The sequence below is a fragment of the Molothrus aeneus genome, chromosome 8 (genome assembly GCF_037042795.1).
Source record: "Molothrus aeneus isolate 106 chromosome 8, BPBGC_Maene_1.0, whole genome shotgun sequence".
NCBI classification, from domain to species: Eukaryota; Metazoa; Chordata; class Aves; order Passeriformes; family Icteridae; genus Molothrus; species Molothrus aeneus.
Window position 1 is genome coordinate 3842188 of NC_089653.1, and position 21503 is coordinate 3863690.

General features: G+C 50.1%; 1 protein-coding gene across 1 annotated transcript; it reads right to left on the minus strand.

Moving 5' to 3' along the window:
* Positions 1-266: 266 nt before the first annotated feature.
* PAPSS2 (3'-phosphoadenosine 5'-phosphosulfate synthase 2) lies at positions 267-20846 on the minus strand. Its single transcript, XM_066554907.1, has 12 exons — positions 20802-20846; positions 17229-17334; positions 15558-15793; positions 14548-14686; positions 14165-14283; positions 13932-14045; positions 13207-13318; positions 8095-8300; positions 6770-6905; positions 5524-5792; positions 3352-3581; positions 267-2406 (listed from the first exon to the last, which is right to left on the minus strand). Exons 1-12 carry the CDS (start codon positions 20844-20846, stop codon positions 2265-2267), a joined length of 1854 nt encoding a protein of 617 aa, XP_066411004.1. The 3' UTR covers positions 267-2264.
* Positions 20847-21503: the final 657 nt, after the last annotated feature.

Below are 21503 nucleotides of genomic sequence, written 5' to 3' on the forward strand. Positions count from 1 at the left end.
ACGTGTCCACTCCTGCTGCTGCTGTGGGAGTCCTTGTTGAAGCACAAACCCTCTGGCAGCTTCCTCCAAAGGCTGAGGGTTTTGAACGTGGCTGCTTTCATCCCGTGGCTCCAGAGGCTTGGTCCAACCCTCAGCACCTGGTCCTGCCTCTCTGAAGGGGGGAAGAGCCCAATTCCTCTCTCACATCTCCAGGGATTGCACAGCATTGCCCAGGCTGAGCCAGCTTCCAGCAAAGCTCCACCCAAAAATCACCAAGTGACAGCTACTTACACATATAAATATTTATTTGTACTAAAAGTGAGTGTTTCATAGAGTATCGAGTTCAGAATATATTAAATCATGAGATGCATCAGCTGAGGTACAAATTCCAGTCTCATGTCTTTAATAAATAGACTATAAACCCCCCAGTCCACGTGCTTTAATCAGAGGTAATCAGGACACTACTCTGGTTTAAAATGATAACAACATCTGTGTTTTGCTGTGACCACCTGGATTTACTGGAGGGGACAGGATTATTTCATGATGAGCACCAACAGTGCTGTTTCACTCCTTAAAAATCCTAAATGGGAATGTCACTTTTGGGCCCTGGCTGGGTGAGGCTGGTGCTGGTGCTCTGTCAGCTCCCACGGAGGCTGCAGCATTTGCCTTGGGGTAAAACACAGATTTCCTCCAAATGCTTAAAAAAAAGACTTAAAAAGCCACCCAAAAAGCCCTTTTTCAAGGATATTTTCCAGTGATAGATGAAGGCTTGGGCAGCAGTGTGCCCTGGCCACAGCAGAGCAGGTTGTAGCTCACAGTACCAAGCAGGAGCAGGTTGGTTTTGGTGAGCATGGATCCAGCTGGAACTCAAACAGGAGCACAGGAAGAGAGGAACGCTGATTGCTCTTCCTTGGGAACATCCCGACGGCTCCTGGGGCCGCTGCTGAGCACGGCCAGGTGCAAAAACCCCGGAGTGAGGCAGCAATGAGCGAGTTCTGCTTACTCTGCTCTGCTGCCACCGCCCAGCGGGGCTGCGGGCGGGACCAGCCCCGTCCCTGGCAGCCCCGGCAGCGCCCCAGGCTGTGCTGTCGCCGTTGTGTCACTGCTCTGTCACCTCGGAGGCTCCTGCGAGCCAGCAGAAAAGCCTCAGGCGGGGCCTTGCCAGAGTCCGTGCCGGGGTCAGGGTGGGGAAGGCGTCAATGTCCGCCGCGAGTTTCCACAGCCAGGGCTGGGGCAGCGCCGGGCTCTCGGCTCAGCAGCAGCAGCACACAGGGCTGGGGACCAAGGGTCTCCTGCCATCCTCGGGCTGTCCCCACGGAATAAATCAGGTCATCTGCACCCACACAGGTGTGCATGAGGGCAGGAGCTGCAGCCTCTCTCAGCCGGTTCTCCAGACCCACCTGGTGCTGTGACTTTGCTGTTTTGTCTCGGATTTGCTTTTGGGGTGGGAGGAGTGTGGGCAGAGGGAAGGGAGATCCCATCCTGCCACCTGGGAGGACACCTGGAAGCACAGTGCCAGCATCCCTGACTTCTCCTTGCTGTGCAGAGCTTTCTCAGGATCTCAGGGTTCATGGTGCCTCCCGGGAGAGGCTCCCCAGCTGAGAGTGCAGGGATCACCATGGCACATCCTCACAGGCTCCTGAACTTGGAGCAAAAGCAATGCTCAGCCCAGGATTTGTTTGACCAAAGAGGTCAAGCAGGAAGAAGGAAGGAAGGAAGGAAGGAAGGAAGGAAGGAAGGAAGGAAGGAAGGAAGGAAGGAAGGAAGGAAGGAAGGAAGGAAGGAAGGAAGGAAGGAAGGAAGGAAGCAGTGAGGAGTTGGCTCAGCCACAAGGAATTGGAGGTGGTCACAGCTGATCTTAAAAAGTCCTTTGTATAAAAAGAGGCATTAAAAAGATTCTGCTGTTAATTAGCAAAAACTGTCTAAGGCACAAGGTGGAAGGGCACTTCTTCATTTCTGCTCCAGGCAGGGCATGGGCAGGATTTATCCTGGTCCCCTCTGCACTGGCAGCTGCTGAGTGGCCCTGGCAGCACCATGGCACGTCCTGGTGCCAGCTGGGAACAAAGGGCCCTCTCCCCATCCCTTCCACTCCATGGGGACACCACCAGCAGCTTCAGGGGGAGAAGGATCAGGCTGAAAGAATTTCTGATTGGTAAAAAACACTGACCCAGGTCGGAAAAGCCCAGGGTCATGCCAAGTGATCTGTGTCACAGGGAATCAATCGATCATTGCTCGCTATTAATACAGGTATTTCTAGGGAGGAGGAGGAGGAGGAGGAGGAGGAGTTAATTCTTTTTTTCCAGTGACTGGTAATAGGTGGTGAGGACTTTCCAGGCTTTGGGGGCCATGAAGCCATCTGGGGGGTTCTCCCCTTCCCGAGCGAGCTTCCTCATGCGTGTTCCTGAGATGAAGTCAAAGTCATCGTGCCTGTGTGAAATAGAGACACGTGACATCAGCTCAGCTGGCCCACGTCACCAGGATATTTTCTGAAAAACCCTCTTTGCTCAGGATTTTTATCCTGAGAAGCTGAGAAACCTCAGACAAGAATGAAAACAGTAATTATCTGATTGCTTTGGAATGTAGTCTGGACATTGTTTACCAACAGGTGAAGGTTTGATTGGTCCCATGTGAATTATTTTTAATTAATGGCCAATCACAGCCAGCTGTGTCAGACTGTGAGGAGTCAGTCCTGAGCTTTCATTATCATTCTTGTTAAGCCTCCTGATGTATCTTTTCTTTTTCTAGAGTATAGTTTTAGTACAGCATTGATATGACTATAATATAATGTAATAGAATGTAATGTTATATATTAATTAATATATAATATTATATAATACAATATATAATTTATATTAATTAATATATAATATAACATATTATATATATATTATATACATATCATATTAATTAAAAACAATTCACATGGATCCAATCCAACATTCACCTGTTGGTAAACAATGTCCAGACTACATTCCAAATGATATGATATGATATATGATAAATATAATATGATATATGATTAATATAATATAATATAATATAATCAGCCTTCTGAGAACTTGGAGTCAGATTCTCATCTCTTCCCTCATCCTGGGGACCCTCACAAACAGCACAGGCCCGAGTCACCCCCAGGGCTCCTCATCCCAGGGGAGCTGCAGTGTCCCCAACACTTCCCAGCTGCGGGAGGCTGTGTTCCCTTTCCTCCCTAGTGGCACTTTAGTTTCATGTGACAGCTCTTGGTGGAACACACTGGTGCCTTTCCCAGGTTCTGCCCCCATTCCTCTCCTTGGGGCCTCTTCCCCGTCCCCAAAACTCCGCGAGCCCGCGGCGCGCGCAAACCCCACACGGCCAAGAAACCGCGGCCGCCTTTACCTTTTGGGGTCGTAGAAATCCATGGCTCTCTTGAGCTTGTTGTAGGCAGCCACTCGGAAGGGGAGGATCTCCACGGAGGTGAGCCCGGGGGCCATGCTCAGCACCTTCCCGCCGTGCGTGGGCTCGTACAGGTCCTGCCGCGTGTCGGGGTGCGGCATTCCCGCCGGGTCGCGCCCCACGATGTAGAAGTTGGCCCCCGCCACCATCCGGGCCCGGCAGTGCCACTGCACCTGCAGGGAGGGGACACAGGGATTGAGGGAGGGAGGACAGGGAGGCACTGGGGGCTTTTTTTTTTTTTTTTTTGTGAAAAATGCATATTTTATGATTGGCTTTTTTGCAAATATTCAAACGAATATGTTGTGGAAAACGCCAATTGCTTGTTTTTAAAGTTTTAAAAGTTTAATGGTAATAAAATGGTTGTAAAAATAGTAATACAATTGGAGTAATAATAATTTGGATAATTTGGATTAGGACAATATGAGACAGTAGAAACAAAGAGGATATAAAATAGAAACATATGGACAGTCCGGGTACCTTTGTCTGGGCAAAATAAGCCCAAAAAAGGACCCACATTAATAGAGGATTAACCCTTAAAAGCAACAGCCTGTTGCATATTCATACACCTCATCCATGATGCATAAATTCCATTCAAACCCAGGATTCTGTCTGGTCATCATCAACTTATTCCTCCTAATCCTAATCTCCAATCCTGAGCGAGGTGGGAAGAAGTTCATTTCTCCTGATAAGGGAGCAATAAATTCTCTTTCACTGAAAGATTCAGGTGTCCTGTGGCTGCTATCTGGTGCAAGTCCTTTCTTTGGAAAAAAAGCATCCCAGATAGCATAGTTTCTATTTTAACATTTTGTTATAACCTAAAACTATATTTTAATAGTTTTTAATATTCTCTATATTTTAATAGAGAATAGAGAATTAATACAGCATTACTTTCTAACACAACACACACAATATTCATTTGAACATTTGCGAAAAGCCAATCATAAAATATGCATTTTTCACATATGTGTTGTGTTAGAAACTTATGCTGTATTAATTCTCTTAAGTAGTGTGGTAAATATAGTTTTAGGTTATAACAAAATGTTAAAATTGAAGCTATATATGTGGGATATTTTTTTAAAGAAAGGAATGAGGTACTCCCACTGAGATAGCAGCCACAGGACACATACATCTTTCAGAGAAAAAGAGTTTATTGCTCCATTATCAGAAGAAATTAATTTCATCCTACCTCACTCAGCCATGAAGACACGTCAGGATTCAGAGGAAGAAGCTGGCACTGCCCAGACAGAATCCTGGGTTTGAATGGAATTTATGCATCATGGAGAGCGAACTGGGCTGATGAAATAGGGGTCTCCTCAAGCCAGGTCTCATAAGCTCTTGGAGATCTGTTTCACACCCAAGATAGCTCAGCTACCTCAGAAGGCATAAAATCAGCAGGATGGCTTCTGTGGCAGCGTTGGGAACAAAAATGTTTTAATAAAAGGCAAAATAACAAAACTCTGTAAAGAGAAAAGCTGAGCCAGGTGCCAGAGGTTCTTACTCCTGGTGAAACACCTCACAAAAGCCATTTGTTTCTTTGTTCTCTTCTTTTTCTAGTGAGTTGCTCAGGTGGGACTTTTTGGCTCCTGCCCAATTAGCTGTCCTTAAGTTTGAGGTGAAGGCCCCCCAGATCCTATGAGCTGTCTTTTCACCTAATTGAGGAGAGAAACTTCTGGGCTTCTTTCCTTTTTAAGGGGACAAAGGACAGTTTTGGCACTCCATCAACAAGGGGCACATTCCTATAGGCTGGGTCGCTTGAATTTTTGGTGTGCCAAGGTGGTGATGCCCAGCACATGGAAGGGGAGGTTCAGCATCTGCCCCTTTCATCCCACTGATTTAGGGACAGAAGGGGTTTCAAATGAATGTCCCTGCCTGCCAGAATAAGGAGAAGCCTGATTGTATCCCTTCTCCCCAGCCCTCCACAGCCCAGGAGGGGATGGATGGGAGCAGAGTTCTCTGCAAAGACGCTGCAGCAGCAAACACAGGCAAACCATGCAGGGAGCCAAGAGTGAGCACACAGCTCCAGCCCCTTCCTGGGGTTTTCCAGGCAGGCTGTGAGTACAACCCCATGGACAGGCTGCCTGCCTTGCCCTGCTGAGCAGCCAAGGGCTGCCTTACCTCCGTGGGGCCGGCGTAGAGCATGGGAGAGGGGAAGATGGCCACGATGGTGGACTTGGGGTCCAGGACCTGCTCCTCCAGCACAGCAGCGTGCTGCTTCATGCGCCACTCCAGGGGGACATCATCATCCTTGGTCCAGCCCCCCAGAGGGTGCAGCAGCAGCACGGGGTTCTTGTAGCCCCTCTCGAGGAGCTGGCGCCGTGTGTCCTGCATCAGCAGCGCGTGCCCGTTGTGAACGGGGTTGCGCAGCTGGAAGGCGAAAACGGCGTCTGCAAGGGAAAGGTGGGGGCGTCACTGCCACACTCTGAGCTTCCACAGAGCCAGGAGGGAGCTGTGTGTGCCCTGTGTGCCATGACAGAGCTGTGTGTGCCCTGTGTGCCATGACAGAGCTCTGTGTGCCCTGTGTGCCATGACAGAGCTCTGTGTGCCATGACAGAGCTGTGTGTGTGCCCTGTGTGCCATGACAGAGCTGTGTGTGCCCTGTGTGCCATGACAGAGCTGTGTGTGTCTGATCTCAACCATGACAGACCTGTATGTGCCCTGTCTCCAAACAAACAAGGCCCTGAGTGTTTCACACACACACACACATCGCCCTGCCAAGGTTATTTTCCCTGCATTCATTTCCTTTGGGGCTGATTTCAGCCCTATCAGCTTTCCTATAATGGTTGTGCACAGCACTGGACACCTGCACTGATGTCTTTAGTGATCTGTCACCTCCCCAAGCTCAGTGGCACCTGCAGGAGGGCCCATGCTCTTTCCCCAAAGTGAGGGTGGGTGTCTGACCCTTGCCATCCTGCTGGGACCACCAGCAGGAGCAACCCGGGAGCATGGAAGGTGTCCCTGCCCATGGCAGGGGGTGCAATGGGATGAGCTTTAAGGTCCCTCCAACCCAAACCATTCTGGGATTCTATGGGACAGAGAGCTGGGAGGAGACACCTGAGCTGTTCCCCAGGTGTGAAGGCATGTCAGTGCAGAGAGGATCTGACCTGCCAGGGGGGATGTGAGCAGGGTCCCAGCCCTTAGAGCAGCCCCTGGGGACACAGCCCATCACGAGCACTGCCCTAACCAAAGAGCCCTGTGACACCTGTGCCATGCCCTGAGTCCCCTTTACTGCTCACCCTCCCAAACAACCCCGTTTTGGGAGCATCCAGAAGCCACCTGGAAATGCTGAGACCAAGTCATGGATCACACCAAGGCCCTGTGGGGCAGGAAGAGCCCTGTCAGTGGTGTAACCCAGGGCACTCACCAGCATTCATTTCCCTGAACTTCTGCTTGAGAGCCAGCGGGGTCAGGCGGTACTGGTCCAGCCCGTCATTCCATTTGATCTTCTCCAGGACCTGCAGGTCTCCACCAACCAGCCAGTCTCCACTCTCCATCACCATCTGGGAATTACACACACCTTCAGTGCAAAGGGGACAGCACACTCCTCCTTCTCCCAGTCTCCTTTGAAAAGTTTGAGGCTCAACCCTGTTGTAGGATGAGCTTCCTTTCTCTCAGGTGGAAAACATCATTGCTGTGACCATGTGAATGAATGTCATGGGCAGCAAAACCTCACCAAGTGGGACAGCAGCCACCCAGTCCCCACCCAGCTGGGTGCTGGCCTCCCCTCTGGCAGCCAGCAGTCTATAGGAAGGCACAAGACCTTCCTCCAGCTCCCCCTCTGCTTTCCTCATGGGAATACACAAGAGGAATGAGCCTGTTGCAAGGCACACACCTGCTGCTGATTAATTAAACCAGTCATTTTAAGGGAGGGGAAAGGACTATCACAGCTGTAGCCTTTTTAAGCAGAAAGCTCAAGTCACTATGTGGAAGCCAGAGCTCTCCCTTTCCCAGGGACAATGCTCCTTGTACTGCCACAGACTAAGGGGGAAGAGAGAAGCTGCAAAAATACACCAACCCTGCTGGCTGCCTGTAGGGAAAAGCCAAAAAATTCAGTCCTGCCTGCTCAGGATGGGCTGGTGGCCAAATAAAATCAGTCCTGCCTGCTCAGGATGGGCTGGTTCCCAGCAAAGAGCTGGACTGGAAGCTCATGGCCCTCAAAACCTTGGCAAAGTTCACTTCTCCATCCCCTGGCCAGGTTTCAACCCCCAGGCCATACTTCTCATGAGGGAGAGGCAGGACCCACCAGTGTTGTATTGCACTAAATAATTATTTAGTTATTTGCACAGGGTGTTTGGTAATTTGCATTGTTCACATGATTTGTATTCTATCATCACATGGTCCTCCCCTTCCCTCACTAAGCCTCAATGTTGGCGCTCTCCTCCTGGTTTGCCCCTCCTCACTTGTATCACATTGCCCCCTTCCCCTCAGCTCAAAATTCCTCTGGGAGAAGACCACTCCCTCTTTTTTCCACCTGGGGAGTCACCTGGATGACCTGGTGCTCTCCAATCTAGGATACAAAATAGGACTCAGTCCCCACGTGGAGCGCCTCTTGTCCTACGTAAGACGATGTGAGCTGGGTCCACAGCTAGCCGGATTGGAGCCAGGCACAATTTCTTACAGCTGGCACCCAAAACCTTGGCAGAGTTCCCTTCTCCATGCCCTGGGCAGGTTTCAGTGCTGAGCACCCACCTGGATGTGTGGGTGGCGCGGGCAGGTGGTGCCCCAGACGCGGGCGCAGCGCTCCTCCTTCCTGTGCGCGAAGAACTCGGGGCGGCGCAGCACGGCCACCCGGCGGCCCTGGAAGCTGAGTGCCAGCGCTGCACTGCCCTCCAGACGCTGCTTGTCCTCTGCTGACAGGGCCAGCACGATGGGCACGCTCAGGTTCACCACACCATCTGCCCAGAGACACAGAGAGAAGGGGTTCAGCACCCTGCAGCTGCTGTGTGCCCTGCACTGACAGGGGCAGCACGATGGGCACGCTCAGGTTCACCACATTGTCTGCCCAGAGACACAGAGAGGGGCTCAGCACCCTGCAGCTGCTGTGTGCCCTGCACTGACAGGGCAGCACAATGGGCACGCTCAGGTTCACCACACCATCTGCCCAAAGATACAGAGAGAGAGGGTTCAGCACCCTGCAGCTGCTGTTTGCCCTGCACTGACAGGGGCAGCACGATGGGCACACTCAGGTTCACCACACCATCTGCCCAGAGACACAGAGAGGGGCTCAGCACCCTGCAGTGTGCAAGGCTCTGCAAGGGCCCTGTGGCGTGCAGAAGCCTAAAGATAGGAAATGCCAAGTCATGGTGAAAGACCCTTTTCTGCCTTTTGGAACCCCTGTTTATCTCTCTGTAACCCTGTAGGTCACTTTCCTTTACCCCTTGCCATTGGACCATTTCTGATCCCCCTGTACCCTATATAAAGGGCTGGTTTAGCCCGGTTCTGGCAGAAGAGCTGTCACTGGAACCCTTCTCAGAAGACCCAATAAAGACATCACTGTGGAACTCCAAACAGCCTTCTCCTCTCTCTCCCTGTGTCTGCCTGCCTAGGCACCTAGCAAGCTGAAGGGCTGAAATCACAATGAGCTGATAGTCACTAAAGAGCTGATCTCACTCAAGCTTGCTAAGGTTGCCTGTGGCTGGGGGCTGCTTGGGTTCACCACACCGTCTGCCCAGAGACACAGAGAAGAGCTCAGCACCCTGCAGCCACTATGTGTCCTGTAGGATGTCCTGGTGTAGCTTTATGGTGATGAATTCTATGCTCTGTTTAGCCCAGAAATAAGTTTTGCACCTTTAAGATTGGTTCTGTCAGCAAAAGGAGGAGAAAAGGAGCGTGGAGTTTGTTATCACAAACTGTGCTTGCTCCCTGCATCCTGCTCCTGGACTGTGTTATTGTATTTGCTGGGAATGTCCCAGGTATCATTCATGATGAATCTGACTCCATGTTCTTACAAGGCTAATTTATTACTTTATAATACTATATTGTATTAAAGAATATTATACTATACCAAAGAAAACAAAAAAGATACTTACTAAAATGCTAAAATTATAATAATGAAAACTCGTGACTCTCTCCAGAGTCCCAACACAGCTTGGCCCCAACTGGCCAAAGAGTGAAAACAACTCCCAGCAGAATCCAATGAAACAATCACCTGTGGGTAAACAATCTCCAAACACATTCCACATGTGAGCACAACACAGGAGAAGCAAATGAGATAAGAATTGTTTTCCTTTTACTCTGAGGCTTCTCAGCTTCCCAGGAGAAAATCCTGGGTGAAGGGATTTTATCAGAGAATGTGAATGCCACAGCTGTGCTGTCTGCAGCACAGACAGATGGCAGGACAGAGCTCTCCTTTGCTTTTAGTTAGTTTCTAGCTAGCTGAGGCAGAAAATTTCCCTGGACTGTGTTTCTTCTTTTTCTTGGAACCGTTTGAACCTGCTCTGGACTGAGCACCCAGAAGAGCACCAGCAGCTCCACCTGTGGCCCACCAGGCTGGGCATGGGCCACAGCATTTCCAGCACCTGAGGGACTGATAAGAGACTGATAAGAGACTGAGTGAGCCAAGCCACAGCCCACAGAGGGACTTTCTGAGTTTGCCATCTCTTCAGAACAGCGAGAGGTTCTATTGTTTAACATTGTTCATTTTTTCTGCTGGTGAATGTTTTGCCCGCTAAATAAACAGGGTTTTTTTCCACCTTTCTCCAAGGAAATATTTTCCTGAACCAGCTGGGGGAGGGCTGCTTGAATTTGCTTTTTAGAGGAACCCCTTTGGAGGTTTTCTCCCAAATTTACCCTAAACCAGGACACAGGGACACCAGCAGCACCGTGGGGATGCTCACAACCCTTGGAGGGGAGGGTTGAACACCCTCCTGCATGGACAAGCATTGTAAGCAGCCCTGGGAGCACAGGAAACAGAGGTTTGCATGGAAAATCAGTCATTGCAGCAGTTTTCTCTGCACTGCTAACAAATGGTGATGTTAGCAGAATACAAAAGCTCCTTATCTAAGGGCCAGAGGTGTCTCCAGGATACCTGGAGCATCTCATCAGTTCCTCCACTCTCCCTTCCCCTGGTTCTTCTTCGTTAGCTCCTTGTGAAGGTGAAAAATTTAAATGTGCTGGCAAAATGCAACCCTGGATAAATTGAAAAATTTCAAGGTGCTTGGAAAATGCCTTCTCCTCCAGGAGAACCACCTCTGTGGAGATGGCTCCAGGCTGGTGTTCCCTGGAGCACCCCATTCCCTGCACACCTCCTGGGCTGCCTCTTCCACCACACTCAGTTTTAATTTGTTTTGCTTTTCTCTTGTTTGGGTTTTTTCCTGGCTATCTCTATATTGCTACTCCTCCTCCTTTACATCTCTGCACTGTTTAATCTGTTTTCTGTCTGAGTCTGTAAGTGCACACCTAGTTTCTAATTTCAGTGTTGTCCCTAAATAGCTTGAAATCATGTTGGTTATAACCCAACCCTCCCAATTTCCCAGTGTTCCACTGAGGTCCTCCCACTTCTCCTCGGATATTTGGATATTAACAATATTCCAATGTTATTACAGGAGAATTGGTCTCTTTGATGGATTTCCAGTCACAAACAAATCACTGATTCAACTTATTCTGATCTGACTGAAATCAGGTTGGACCCTTGAGAGTCTTAATTTGAGGATTTTGGCTATGATATAGATTTTTACTTTAATTTTTATGAAAATATTTGCATTTACTTTAAATTCATGACTGGCTATCATTCATCTGCCAGGCAGTAATTTCAATGAATAATCATAATTATATTCACATGGGATCCAATCAATATCAACTTCATACATTTAAATCATATTAATAATGATCAGTCAATTAAGCCAGCACAGGAAAAAAAAATAAAGCTGCATTATGAAACCAACAAATGCTGCTGAAAGTGAGGATCTTCAGGCTCCACTTCCAAATGTAGGATGGAGAGGTAACAAGAGATCACTCCAGTGCAGGTAATTACAAAATTACACAACTGGGATCTTTGTGCAGACTGGTCCTTGGGACACGGGGTGTGTCAGAACTGCCTGGATCATAAATGGGCCATGGCTGGAATAATTTCATAGTAATTTCAAGGGGTTTTGGGATTTTTTTTTGGTAAATCTCAAAAAATTATAGTCAAAAAGAATCTCAATTGAGGTAATTCGTGCAGAGCCTGAGAACAGTTCCATACATACCAGCTCCCAAGCGCCTCTTTCCTGGGAGAACACAAACATAATTAAGATAATTAACACTCAGGGGCACGCTACAGAAACCATTTCAAGACTCAAAGCACTTAAAAGCTCCTGCTGGAGTGGCCATGGTCCTACCACAGCCTCAAAGCGTGATCCAGCACCTCCAGTGTCACTGTCACCCCTCCTGGCAGTGTCACAGGCTGCTGGTGCATTGCTGCAGATCCACCCCCTTCCTGGTGGCCCTACACAAAGCACATCACCCACCTGCTGGGGCATCCAGGAGGGATTTGCTGCTTGAACAAGTGTCCCCAAAAACCCACAGGAGCTGCTCAGACTATCAGCCAGCCCAGGGCACGATGGCTCTGGGAAGAGCAGGCTCAAGCCTCTCCTTGGCAGTGCCACACCAGTGAGATGGAGCCCTCCACCACTTCCCAAAGCTTCTCCAGGAGCAGCTGGTGTTCTCTCTCCCACTCAGATGCCACCCTGAGGGCCTGACCACACTGATGCTGAGTTTGGAAACCCCTGTGGAGACAGGATCTCCAGATGCTGCTGCCCCCTGCTACTCAGAGCTCGCTCTGGAGAGCTCATCCCCCTGCAAAGCTGCTCTCTCTCCTGGCCACTGTCTCTGCTCCCCACAGAGCTCTACAAACCCTGAGCACCTGCCCACAGAGCTCAGAGGAGATGTGCTCAGGGCTGTTGGCAGCTTTGGGGGGGCACCCCAAAACTTGATCCGCTCTGGGATGAGCCCTCAGCACAAAGTACGGGGCTGTGGAGCAACGTGGCCATCCCAGGGCACTCTGCGACCTCCCCAGGCACAAGAGGCAGCTCAAAGACCACAGAGGAGGCTCTGATAACAGGGACATGTGCTTCTGAATGCTGTTTGCACACTGGGTAGGAGGTGAAAGGCTATGGTGTGTCTGGGAGCAGGGCCCCCACACACAGACACTCCCACAGTGCAAAGTGAGCAGTCCTGAGTTTTGCCTCTGTGCCCAAATCTCAGCAACAGCAGCAAATCTCTGCCCTGTGGGACCACAGGATTGTCTAGAAGACATGTAAGGCTCAAAGGGACTTGCTGACCTTTGCAGAGATCACTGCCAGGATCTACAAACCCCAACATGAGCACTCCATGTGCAGGTGAAGTCACAGCAAGAGCATCCACAGCTGAGAAATGGGGTAGAAACATCTGTGCCCCAGTCCCAGCTGTGCATGGGCATCACCTGAGCCCTCTTTGCCTCTTCCAGGGATGAAGCACCTCTAGCAGGCTGCTAATGCATAGATAAATCAGATTTACTTCAAGCTAACATGCTGGAGAAGCAGGGAAATGGGGTGAGGGGCAAAACCAGGCTCTGCTCCTGTTTCCAAGAAGCAGCTGCCTTTTCCTCCCACCTCCAGCTGAGCCTGGCAGCCTCCCTGCTTCCTTGGCCTTGGGTTTGCATCTCTATTTACACCCTGGTACAGCCAAGCTCAACAAGAGCCACACAACAACTCCTGGAAGGTTTGAGCAGCACCATGAGAGATGTCAGAGCTGAGAGCCAGGGCTGTGGCCACAGCAGGGTGACCTTGGCCACCTTCAGGAGTGTGCCACAAGGCAGGAGAGGAGGACACAGGGGATCCATACCGTTGAGCAGGGTGCCAAAGTGCAGCACTTGCAGGTACTCAGCCTCCCTCATGAATCCTGTCAGAGGAGTGGCCCAGCCTTCGCTCAGCACCTGCACCCACTGCAGATCCAGCTGCAAAACAAACCCAAAGGGGTTACACTCCTGTCACACTCAGAGGTTGCTTTTCCTTCCTTTCTGCTGAAACAGCATTTTCATTTTGTTTTGCTTTGAATACAGGACATTCATAAGGGGGAGAAAGACACAGGGGATTGTAGCTTGAGGCTTTTAAAGCCAGACTCTCACACTTTCACAGCACAACTTAGAATCCCAGACTGGTTTGGGTTGGAAGGGACCTTAAAGCCCATCCAATCCCACCCCTGCCATGGGCAGGGACACCTTCCACTATCCCAGGCTGCTCCAAGCCCCATCCAGCCTGGCCTTGGGCACTGCCAGGGATCCAGAGGCAGCCACAGCCTCTGTGCCAGGGCCTGCCAATATCCCACCAAACCCTGCCCTCTGGCAGCTTGTCCTTGTGGGGCTGTATAACACAGCAGAGGAGACTGACACCCTGCAGCACACATGGCAGAAAATGGCTGAGGACCAGGATCCCACCTCAGCTCACCATAAACCACAGCCACAGAAGGTCAGGGCCATCAGAAGAACACAGGCCCCTTTGGCAACATCCTCCTGGAAGCTTCCATCCTTGGAGCAGCTAAATAGTGTCAGAAGCTGTGTGTGACAATACCTTAGTGATCTCCAGTGCTGGCAGCTTCTCTGCCTCAGCCCGGACACTGCTGAGTTTATCCTCAGGCACAAAGAGCTCCAGAACATCCTTGACTGAGCCCTGGGGCACGATGTTCTGAAAGACAGGGACAGGCAGCACTTGTAACACACTGTTTTGAAGGGGAACACCAAAAAGGCAGTGTCCCAAAGCAGGGTTCCAAGGCTGCCAGTGATGGTGACACAAAAGTGACCAACCTGGGCCTGCAGGAGCTCCACGACCTGCTGGATGCACTCAGACACCGATGCATCGTTTGTTTTCAGCACCAGCTCGGGAGCTTCGGGCTTCTCGTACTCTGAGTCAATGCCCGTGAATCCTACGGACAATTAACCCCCAAATTAAATTTGTTTAATAGAATAATCAGTGCCTTAGAGCCAAGAACACTGTACAAACAACCAGGGAGCATTCAACCATGCTGGGTACAACAAGTGGCACTTGTGACAGTAAGATTAGGGGAATTAGGATCCTCTTGTGCACTACAAAAGGCCTTTAGACACCCACCCCTATTGTGGCACTGCCAGGACAAGGCATCCAAAGCTTTGGAAAGCAAAAGGCAAAATAAGAACTCACTCCTCCATACCTTTGATCTCTCCAGCTCTTGCCTTTTTGTACAGGCCCTTCACATCTCTGCTTTCACAAATATTTAGAGGAGCATCTACAAAGATTTCAAAGAAAGGAAGTCCAGCTGCCTCGTGAATTTTTCGTGCGTTTCGACGATCCTGTTAGAAGAAAGATGGGAAAAATCTGAATTGCAGCAGAAAAACCTCCCTGGATTTTGACACAATTAAATTAATCTTTCCTATAGATTTAATCAATGTTCACTAGTTCTAATAAGGGTTTTCATCTCACTTTCCTCCTTTTCTTTAAAGATACTTTTAAAAAAATTTGTTAAAATCTACAACTTTGATCTGTTTTCATCTTTTCCCATGTAAAACCTCAAGACTTTTTCGTTAGACAGGACAGCAGAACTTTAGATTGTGAATAATTATCTGCCCTACGTGAAAACGGTCAGACTCGATGATCTCAGAGGTCTTTTCCAGCCTCAGTGATTCCTTGATTCTACCAAAAAAGGAACTGCTTGCATCACCCTGATAACAGCAGCTACGGAAGTGAAAATCGCAGTCAAATCTTCCACAAAACCAGTGAGAGGTCTAGGACAGGCTGCTGCTTCTGTGACTCTTTTCTGAGGAGTTAATAGCAAGGAGATCTTAAACTCCTCTTAGCTTTTCATCAGTGTGCAACACTGAATTTATCCAGCGAGGCCGCTGCCCTCCAAACAGTGACTGCGCGTGGTTGCGCATCAGCGGCGCTCTACCGAGCATTTGTGCATTTACCTCTGTGCTGCTTCTGTGACTCTTTTCTACCTCTGAGGAGTTAATAGTAGGGAAATCTTAAACTCATCTTAACTTTTCATCAGTGTGCAACACTGAATTTATCCAGCGAGGCCGCTGCCCTCCAAACAGTGACTGCGCGCGGTTGCGCATCAGCGGCGTTCTACCGAGCGTTTGTGCATTTAGGAAACCCTGTCCATAAACCAGCCTCATCATCTGAGGTGAAGCTGAGAAGAGAGCAGGACCTTCACACCCTTACCTTGGTGAAGGGGGAGATGAAGCTGGTGATGCAGACGAGCCCCGCGTCGGCGAAGAGCCGCGCCACCTCGGCGATGCGCCGGATGTTCTCCTCGCGGTCCTGGGCCGAGAAGCCCAGGTTCTTGTTCAGGCCATGCCGGACGTTGTCACCATCCAGGGAGTAGCAGGGGATGCCATGAGCCACCAGGTACTCCTCCAGAGCAAAGCCAATGGTTGTCTTGCCGGCTCCAGAAAGGCCTGGGGGAGGTAGAAGAGTGAGGGGTCAGGTTTGAGGTCAAGAGAGTGAATACAAGTGACACCAGTGGCCAAACTCCTTCTGTCTGAAGCTCTCTACCTCATTTCTTCCTAAAGGAAGTTGGATTCGTCCTTCACAGATGAAGGATGAACCTTCACAGGTGACCCTTCACCTTTTCAACCCTTATTATTGGAGGGGTGGCATTAATGCCCTGAGAAAAGCATCTACAGCCCAGGCTCTGGAGGGGTCTAACCTAGCAGTGTGTCTTGCTGGGCTGTGCTGAGCTCCAGGAAGCAGGGGAGGTTTGAAAGGATGCTGCTTCCTCCAGGTCTCTCCTCATCTTCCTCCTCCTCCCCTTGCTCCCACTGTCAAGAGCCAGCTGCTCTCCCATTCTGAACCCAAGGAGAGGCTCTTGCTGCAACCATGTGGAGTGGGACAGGTTCCAGCAGCAAAGGGCCCCCATCACCTCCTTCTCTAGGAGTGTATTTCAAAGAATAATCATCAGCCAGGTAGCTCAAATCTTTCAGACACAAGATTTTTGAGTAATACTCAAAAAAGGAAGGAAATTGCCTGGGGTTGGGCTTTTGGCTTCAGAAAAGCAGATTGAGCACTTCAATTGAGGAGGAGAAAATTGAGGAGGAGAACAGAACAGAAATGTGCTTTAATCCAGCATCTACAAACTAAGGTGACGGGAAGGTAAATCAGAATGGCTTTACAAATCCTTCCAAGCACGTCCTTCAACATCCTCCAGCAGCCAAAGAAAATGCCAATATTTAACTAGCAAAGGAACAACTGGACAACTAGCAAAAGACAGACTTGTCTAAATATTAGAAATGCGAGATGCAGTTGTCCTTTCTAGCAGCCCCTAATCCCCAAACAATGAGTTTACACTTCAAGGCAGAAGAGAAGGGCAACAAAACAATGTAAGGGATTGCTTCCAGCATGCCTCTGTGGCTGGGAGTGTTTATTCTCCAGACAAGGTGACTGCCTCGTGCTGCCTCAAACCAGCAGACCTACATGTCCCAATGAACTTCCCACTGCTCCTGAATGAAAACATCCGCGTTTTGGACAACTCCGGGTACGTCCCACTGCCAAAGACTGGCTGGATTGGAGCCAAGGCTTCCTCAGCTACACACTTGGGAACAACAAGTGCTACCCCGGGGGCCTCTGACATGTTCAAAGGAGCCTGAGAGCAGCTGGGAAATCCATCAAAACATTAGTTCTGGGCAGCAGCTGCCAGGGAGAACATCTTGCTGCGCCAGCACCGCGTGTCTGCGTTTCCCACGTGGGGATGTTTTGCAATTCCCGGCTCGCAGGGAGTGCTGACGATTCCTGCAGATCCCAAATCCCCACCTGGCAGCCACACTCATGGAGTTCCACACTCATGGAGTTTCACAGGTGAGGCCAGGCTTTCATTTGACAGCCTGGCAAAAATACCTGTGAGCCAAACGGTGCAGCCTCGGAATCCTCCCCTGGTGCCGACCACTTGTCCTCTCTTACTCCTGCTGACATGGTGGGCTTGGTAAACCACGTTGGTGGATCCCTGAGAAAACAGAGCAGAACAAAGCACTTCTGTTACCTTGGCTGCTCTCAGGGTGAAAGGAAGTTTCTGCTGGGACAAACAGATGGGAGAGAAATGCAAATTCATTCATGAGGGTGGTGGTTCACATGGTGCTTTGGTGTGAGTTGGATTTCTGTCTCAGCAGCACAGACTCATTTTTCGGAGGCTCTCTGCCTCTGCCCATGGTGTTTCTGGTGGTGATGCCTGGGTGCCAGCAGGGAGAAGGTGACTCTGCCAGGTGACTGATCCCTCTGCATGCAGGCAGGACACAGAGCCTGGGCAGAGACACCCTCCCTGCCTTCTCGACAGTTTCAAACACAGACAGCCTCAGCTATTATTTTAATCAGGCTTGCAAAACAAGAGTGATTTCAGGTGCTAATTTACTGGCTGTGTAACACAAGAACTGCAGCTGGGGCAGGAGCAGCCCTGAGCTGGGCAGACATGGGATGGGAGGCAGAGGAAACAACCTCTGATGTGTCCAAGCACAGTGCTGAGCCAGAGGCCTGAATTTTGGTACTTCCTAATTCTGGTGCTTCCTAACCTTGCTGACCCCAAAGTATCCACAAGTTGCAGGTGAAACAGCCTGGCTGTGCCCTGCAGCTCCAGCAACAGCACCTCCACAAGGAATGTTGCACATGAAATATCCACAAGACCTTGTTCATTGTGAGGATGATGTTCCCAACTGAGGCACACAAGGGAAAGAACAAGGAGGGGACAAGGATATGAATATATCCTGGATACATATCCAGAGAGAGAAGAGAAGGTTGCATGGAGGTTTCACAGAACTTTCCAGTACCTGAGGGAGCCTATGGGGAAGCTGGAAGGGGACTGTTCATCAGAGTGACAGGACAAGGGGAATGGGTTCAGACTGAAGTTGAGGTTAGTTATACAGAAGAAATCCTTCCCTGTGAGGTTGGGGAGTGGTGCCCAGAGCAGCTGGGGCTGCCCCTGGATCCCTGGCAGTGCCCAAGGCCAGGCTGGACAGCACTTGGAGCAGCCTGGGACAGTGGAAGGTGTCCCTGACATGGCAGGGGGTGGAACTGGATGCCTTTAAGGTCCCTTCAACACAAACCAGTCTGTGCTCCTATAAAAAACCCAAAACATCTCTAGACCTGCCCCTGAAAAGGTGAGTGAATGCTCCACATCCTGTGACTCAGAGAATAAAAGATCATTAGCTTAAGACTTGGGTTTCTGTGGTTTGTTCTGTTTTGTTGCTTTTTGTGGGCTTTTTTTGTGGGGGGTTGTCAAAAGTTTGAATATTTTGAGCTCTCAAGGTGAGACAGCAGCACCATGGATTAATTTTCTCCCATGCCCAGGAGTTCAGGCTGTGTCCCACAGGAGATGAGCCACGATAATGTCCGTGCCTCGGGAGGATGCAGGATCTGGCACATTCCTACATGGCTGATGTAAGGAGATTGTTCTAAGTACAGGGTGCTGTGCCATAAATCTGTGCTGGGTGAGCATCTCAGAGCTGTTATTTTGCACACTGGCACCTTTGGGAGCTTGGGAAAGCAGCACTGAGGGCATTTCTGCAATTCAGCAGCACTGTCACACCTCTCCCACCTGCTGGGAGCTCCAGATGGTACCAAATCCCTCAGGTTTTTCTGCTCTCTCTTCATAAACTTCCCAGGAAACTCTTCCCAACCCTGAGCAACTGGATGGCTGGGCTGGGAGCTTGCTTAGCTGGGAATGGGAAAGACCAACTCCCCACCTCATCATCCACCAGCTAGGAATGGTTTGGGAAGCCAGAGCTGAAGTGTGGTAGAAAAGAGAGAAGGCACCAGGAAAACTGATCATTAATGGCCTGACAGCAAATCCTGGAGAGATTTTGTCTAGGAACAGCACATCCTGCAAGATGGTTGGGAGGCAGAGAGAAGCAGTGGAGGAGGTTTAATCAGATGCAGGGCTGTCCTGCTGATTTGATTCTCAGGGTTTTAACCCTGTCACTGCAAATCAACCATATTTAAATAGATAATCCAATCATCACCACAACATCAACACCTGGATGCTGGGCCCTAAAGCAGGGACAGTTTGGCACACTGGTAAGCATGTCTTGGAATAGTCTGGAAATGAGGTTTGGGAGAGGAACTTCTGATTTATAATTCAGCCCCAAACAAGGCAATAAATCAATAAATGTCCCAGCAGCAGCATCTCCAAAGAAGGGCTGTGCATCCCCTGCCAGACAGATGGTTAAAGATGACACTGCCACACTCTCCCCGTTCCTTGGAAAACTGCTCTTTGGCCCTGTCTGGATGAGCTCAGTGCTCAGCCCACCCTGCCTTACCTCATCCAGGAAATGAGAAAAAAACAAACACATCGCTCCAAACCTTGGGCTGAGGCTGCAGCAGACCAAGAAACCAAACCCTGGTTTTGGTCTCCCTCCTACTGAAACCTTCCGTAAGGTTGGCAAACAGGGAGACACCAAGATCTTTAGGATCAGGCTTGACTGAGCTGCCTGTCAAGGGTCTCTTGGCTTAGTTTGCCAAGGGAAGAAGCTTTCCCCAAGATGCTGCCCTGCTGTGTGAAAGCAGGCTGCAGCCAGAGGCAGAAGGCTTTTCCTGAGATGAGGCCTCTGAGAGAGGAGAATCTTGCTGGAAATCAGGAACCACCAGAGTCCTCTGCTCTGAGAGCCACCATTGCTCAATTCATGGCATCCCAAAGAGTGACCTCAGCTCCTCCTGAGGTAATTAACCCTGGAAAGGAGGAGCTGTGCTTGCCCACACAAATGATGTGTGACTACTCAAGGAGATCTTATCAGGGAGCATCTTCTCCTCTCATCTGACAGTTAAAAGCACGAGGTCTGTGGGGCCTCTCCCAGACATCACTGATGCTTGTTGGGAGCAGAACCACTGCACATTTAATAGAAAATGCCCCAGACAAGAGACATTTATAATCATAGACTTATGGAGGTGTTAAGGCTGGGAAAGACCTTTAAGATCATCAAGTCCAACAATCAACCCAGCACCACCACAGTGTTCACCACTAAACCATGTCCTCAAGGGCCACATTCAGATGTTTTTTGAACGCTTCCAGGGATGGTGATTTCACCACTCCCCTGAGCAGCCCATTCCAGTGTTCTACAAAAAAAGTTTCCTAATATCCAATCTAAACCTCCCCTGGCACAACTTGGGGCTGTTTTCTCTCATCTTGTCCCTGTTGTCTGGGAGCACAGCCTGAGCCCTGCAGGCTCTTCCCCATCCTGTCAGGAGTTGTGCAGAGCCACAAGGGCCCCCTGAGCCTCCTTTGCTCCAGGCTGAGGCCTTTTCCCAGCTCCCTCAGCCCCTCCTGGGGCTCCAGCCCCTTCCCCAGCTCCCTGAGCTGCTCCTCATCAGAACCCCTCCCCAGCTCTGTTGCCCTTTTGGCTTTAGGGTTGTCCCAACAAATTGCATGAACATTTTGCCATCTCCCAGTAGGATTTCAAGTATAAACGCTGGTCCTTAGGGCAGCACCTCCTCCTGCCTCCACATCCCCAGTTCTTCAACCAGCACCTCCATGGCTGCGTCACGAGTGGGAGCAAGGCAAGAACCACCTGCAAGTGTCACCTTCCAGAGCTGAGAGGTGGAAATGAAGGACAGATGGGAGCTGAGCAGGACATTTGAGAGATCTCCTGAGTGCACAACACCCTTGCTCAACCACCCAGAGCAGGCAGAGCTCTGTGATGCTGCAGAAGGAGATGAGGCACCAGAAAGCCAAGGTGGCCCATCAGATCCAAGCCCATGTCCTTGTGGTGCCCTCAATTCACCCCTGCCTGCTGCAGCTGGCACAGACACGGGTCTGGAAGCTGTCCAGGAGCTGCACTCATGGCAGGCTGCAGCAGCATCCTGCTCTGGAGAGGGATTTCATTTCTCACTCCTGAAATCACACTGAGGCTGAGCAGCCCCATGCTCACTCAGCACCAGCACCAGCATCCAGCTGGCAGCACTCAGAGCCCCAGGGAAACCCTGACCCAACAGCCAGGGCAGGGTCAGGACTCCCCCAGCTGCCTTTTTATTTACAGGGCAAGCTCACAGCACCAGGAATATGATTCATTTTTTTCCAGTCAAGCTTTTCACACACACCCTATTTTGGTACAGCAGCCTGGACACGTCTGCAGGAAGGAAAAATTAGAGCTAAATAAAAATAGAGGCTTTTGAAATGTTTGCAGCTGATCC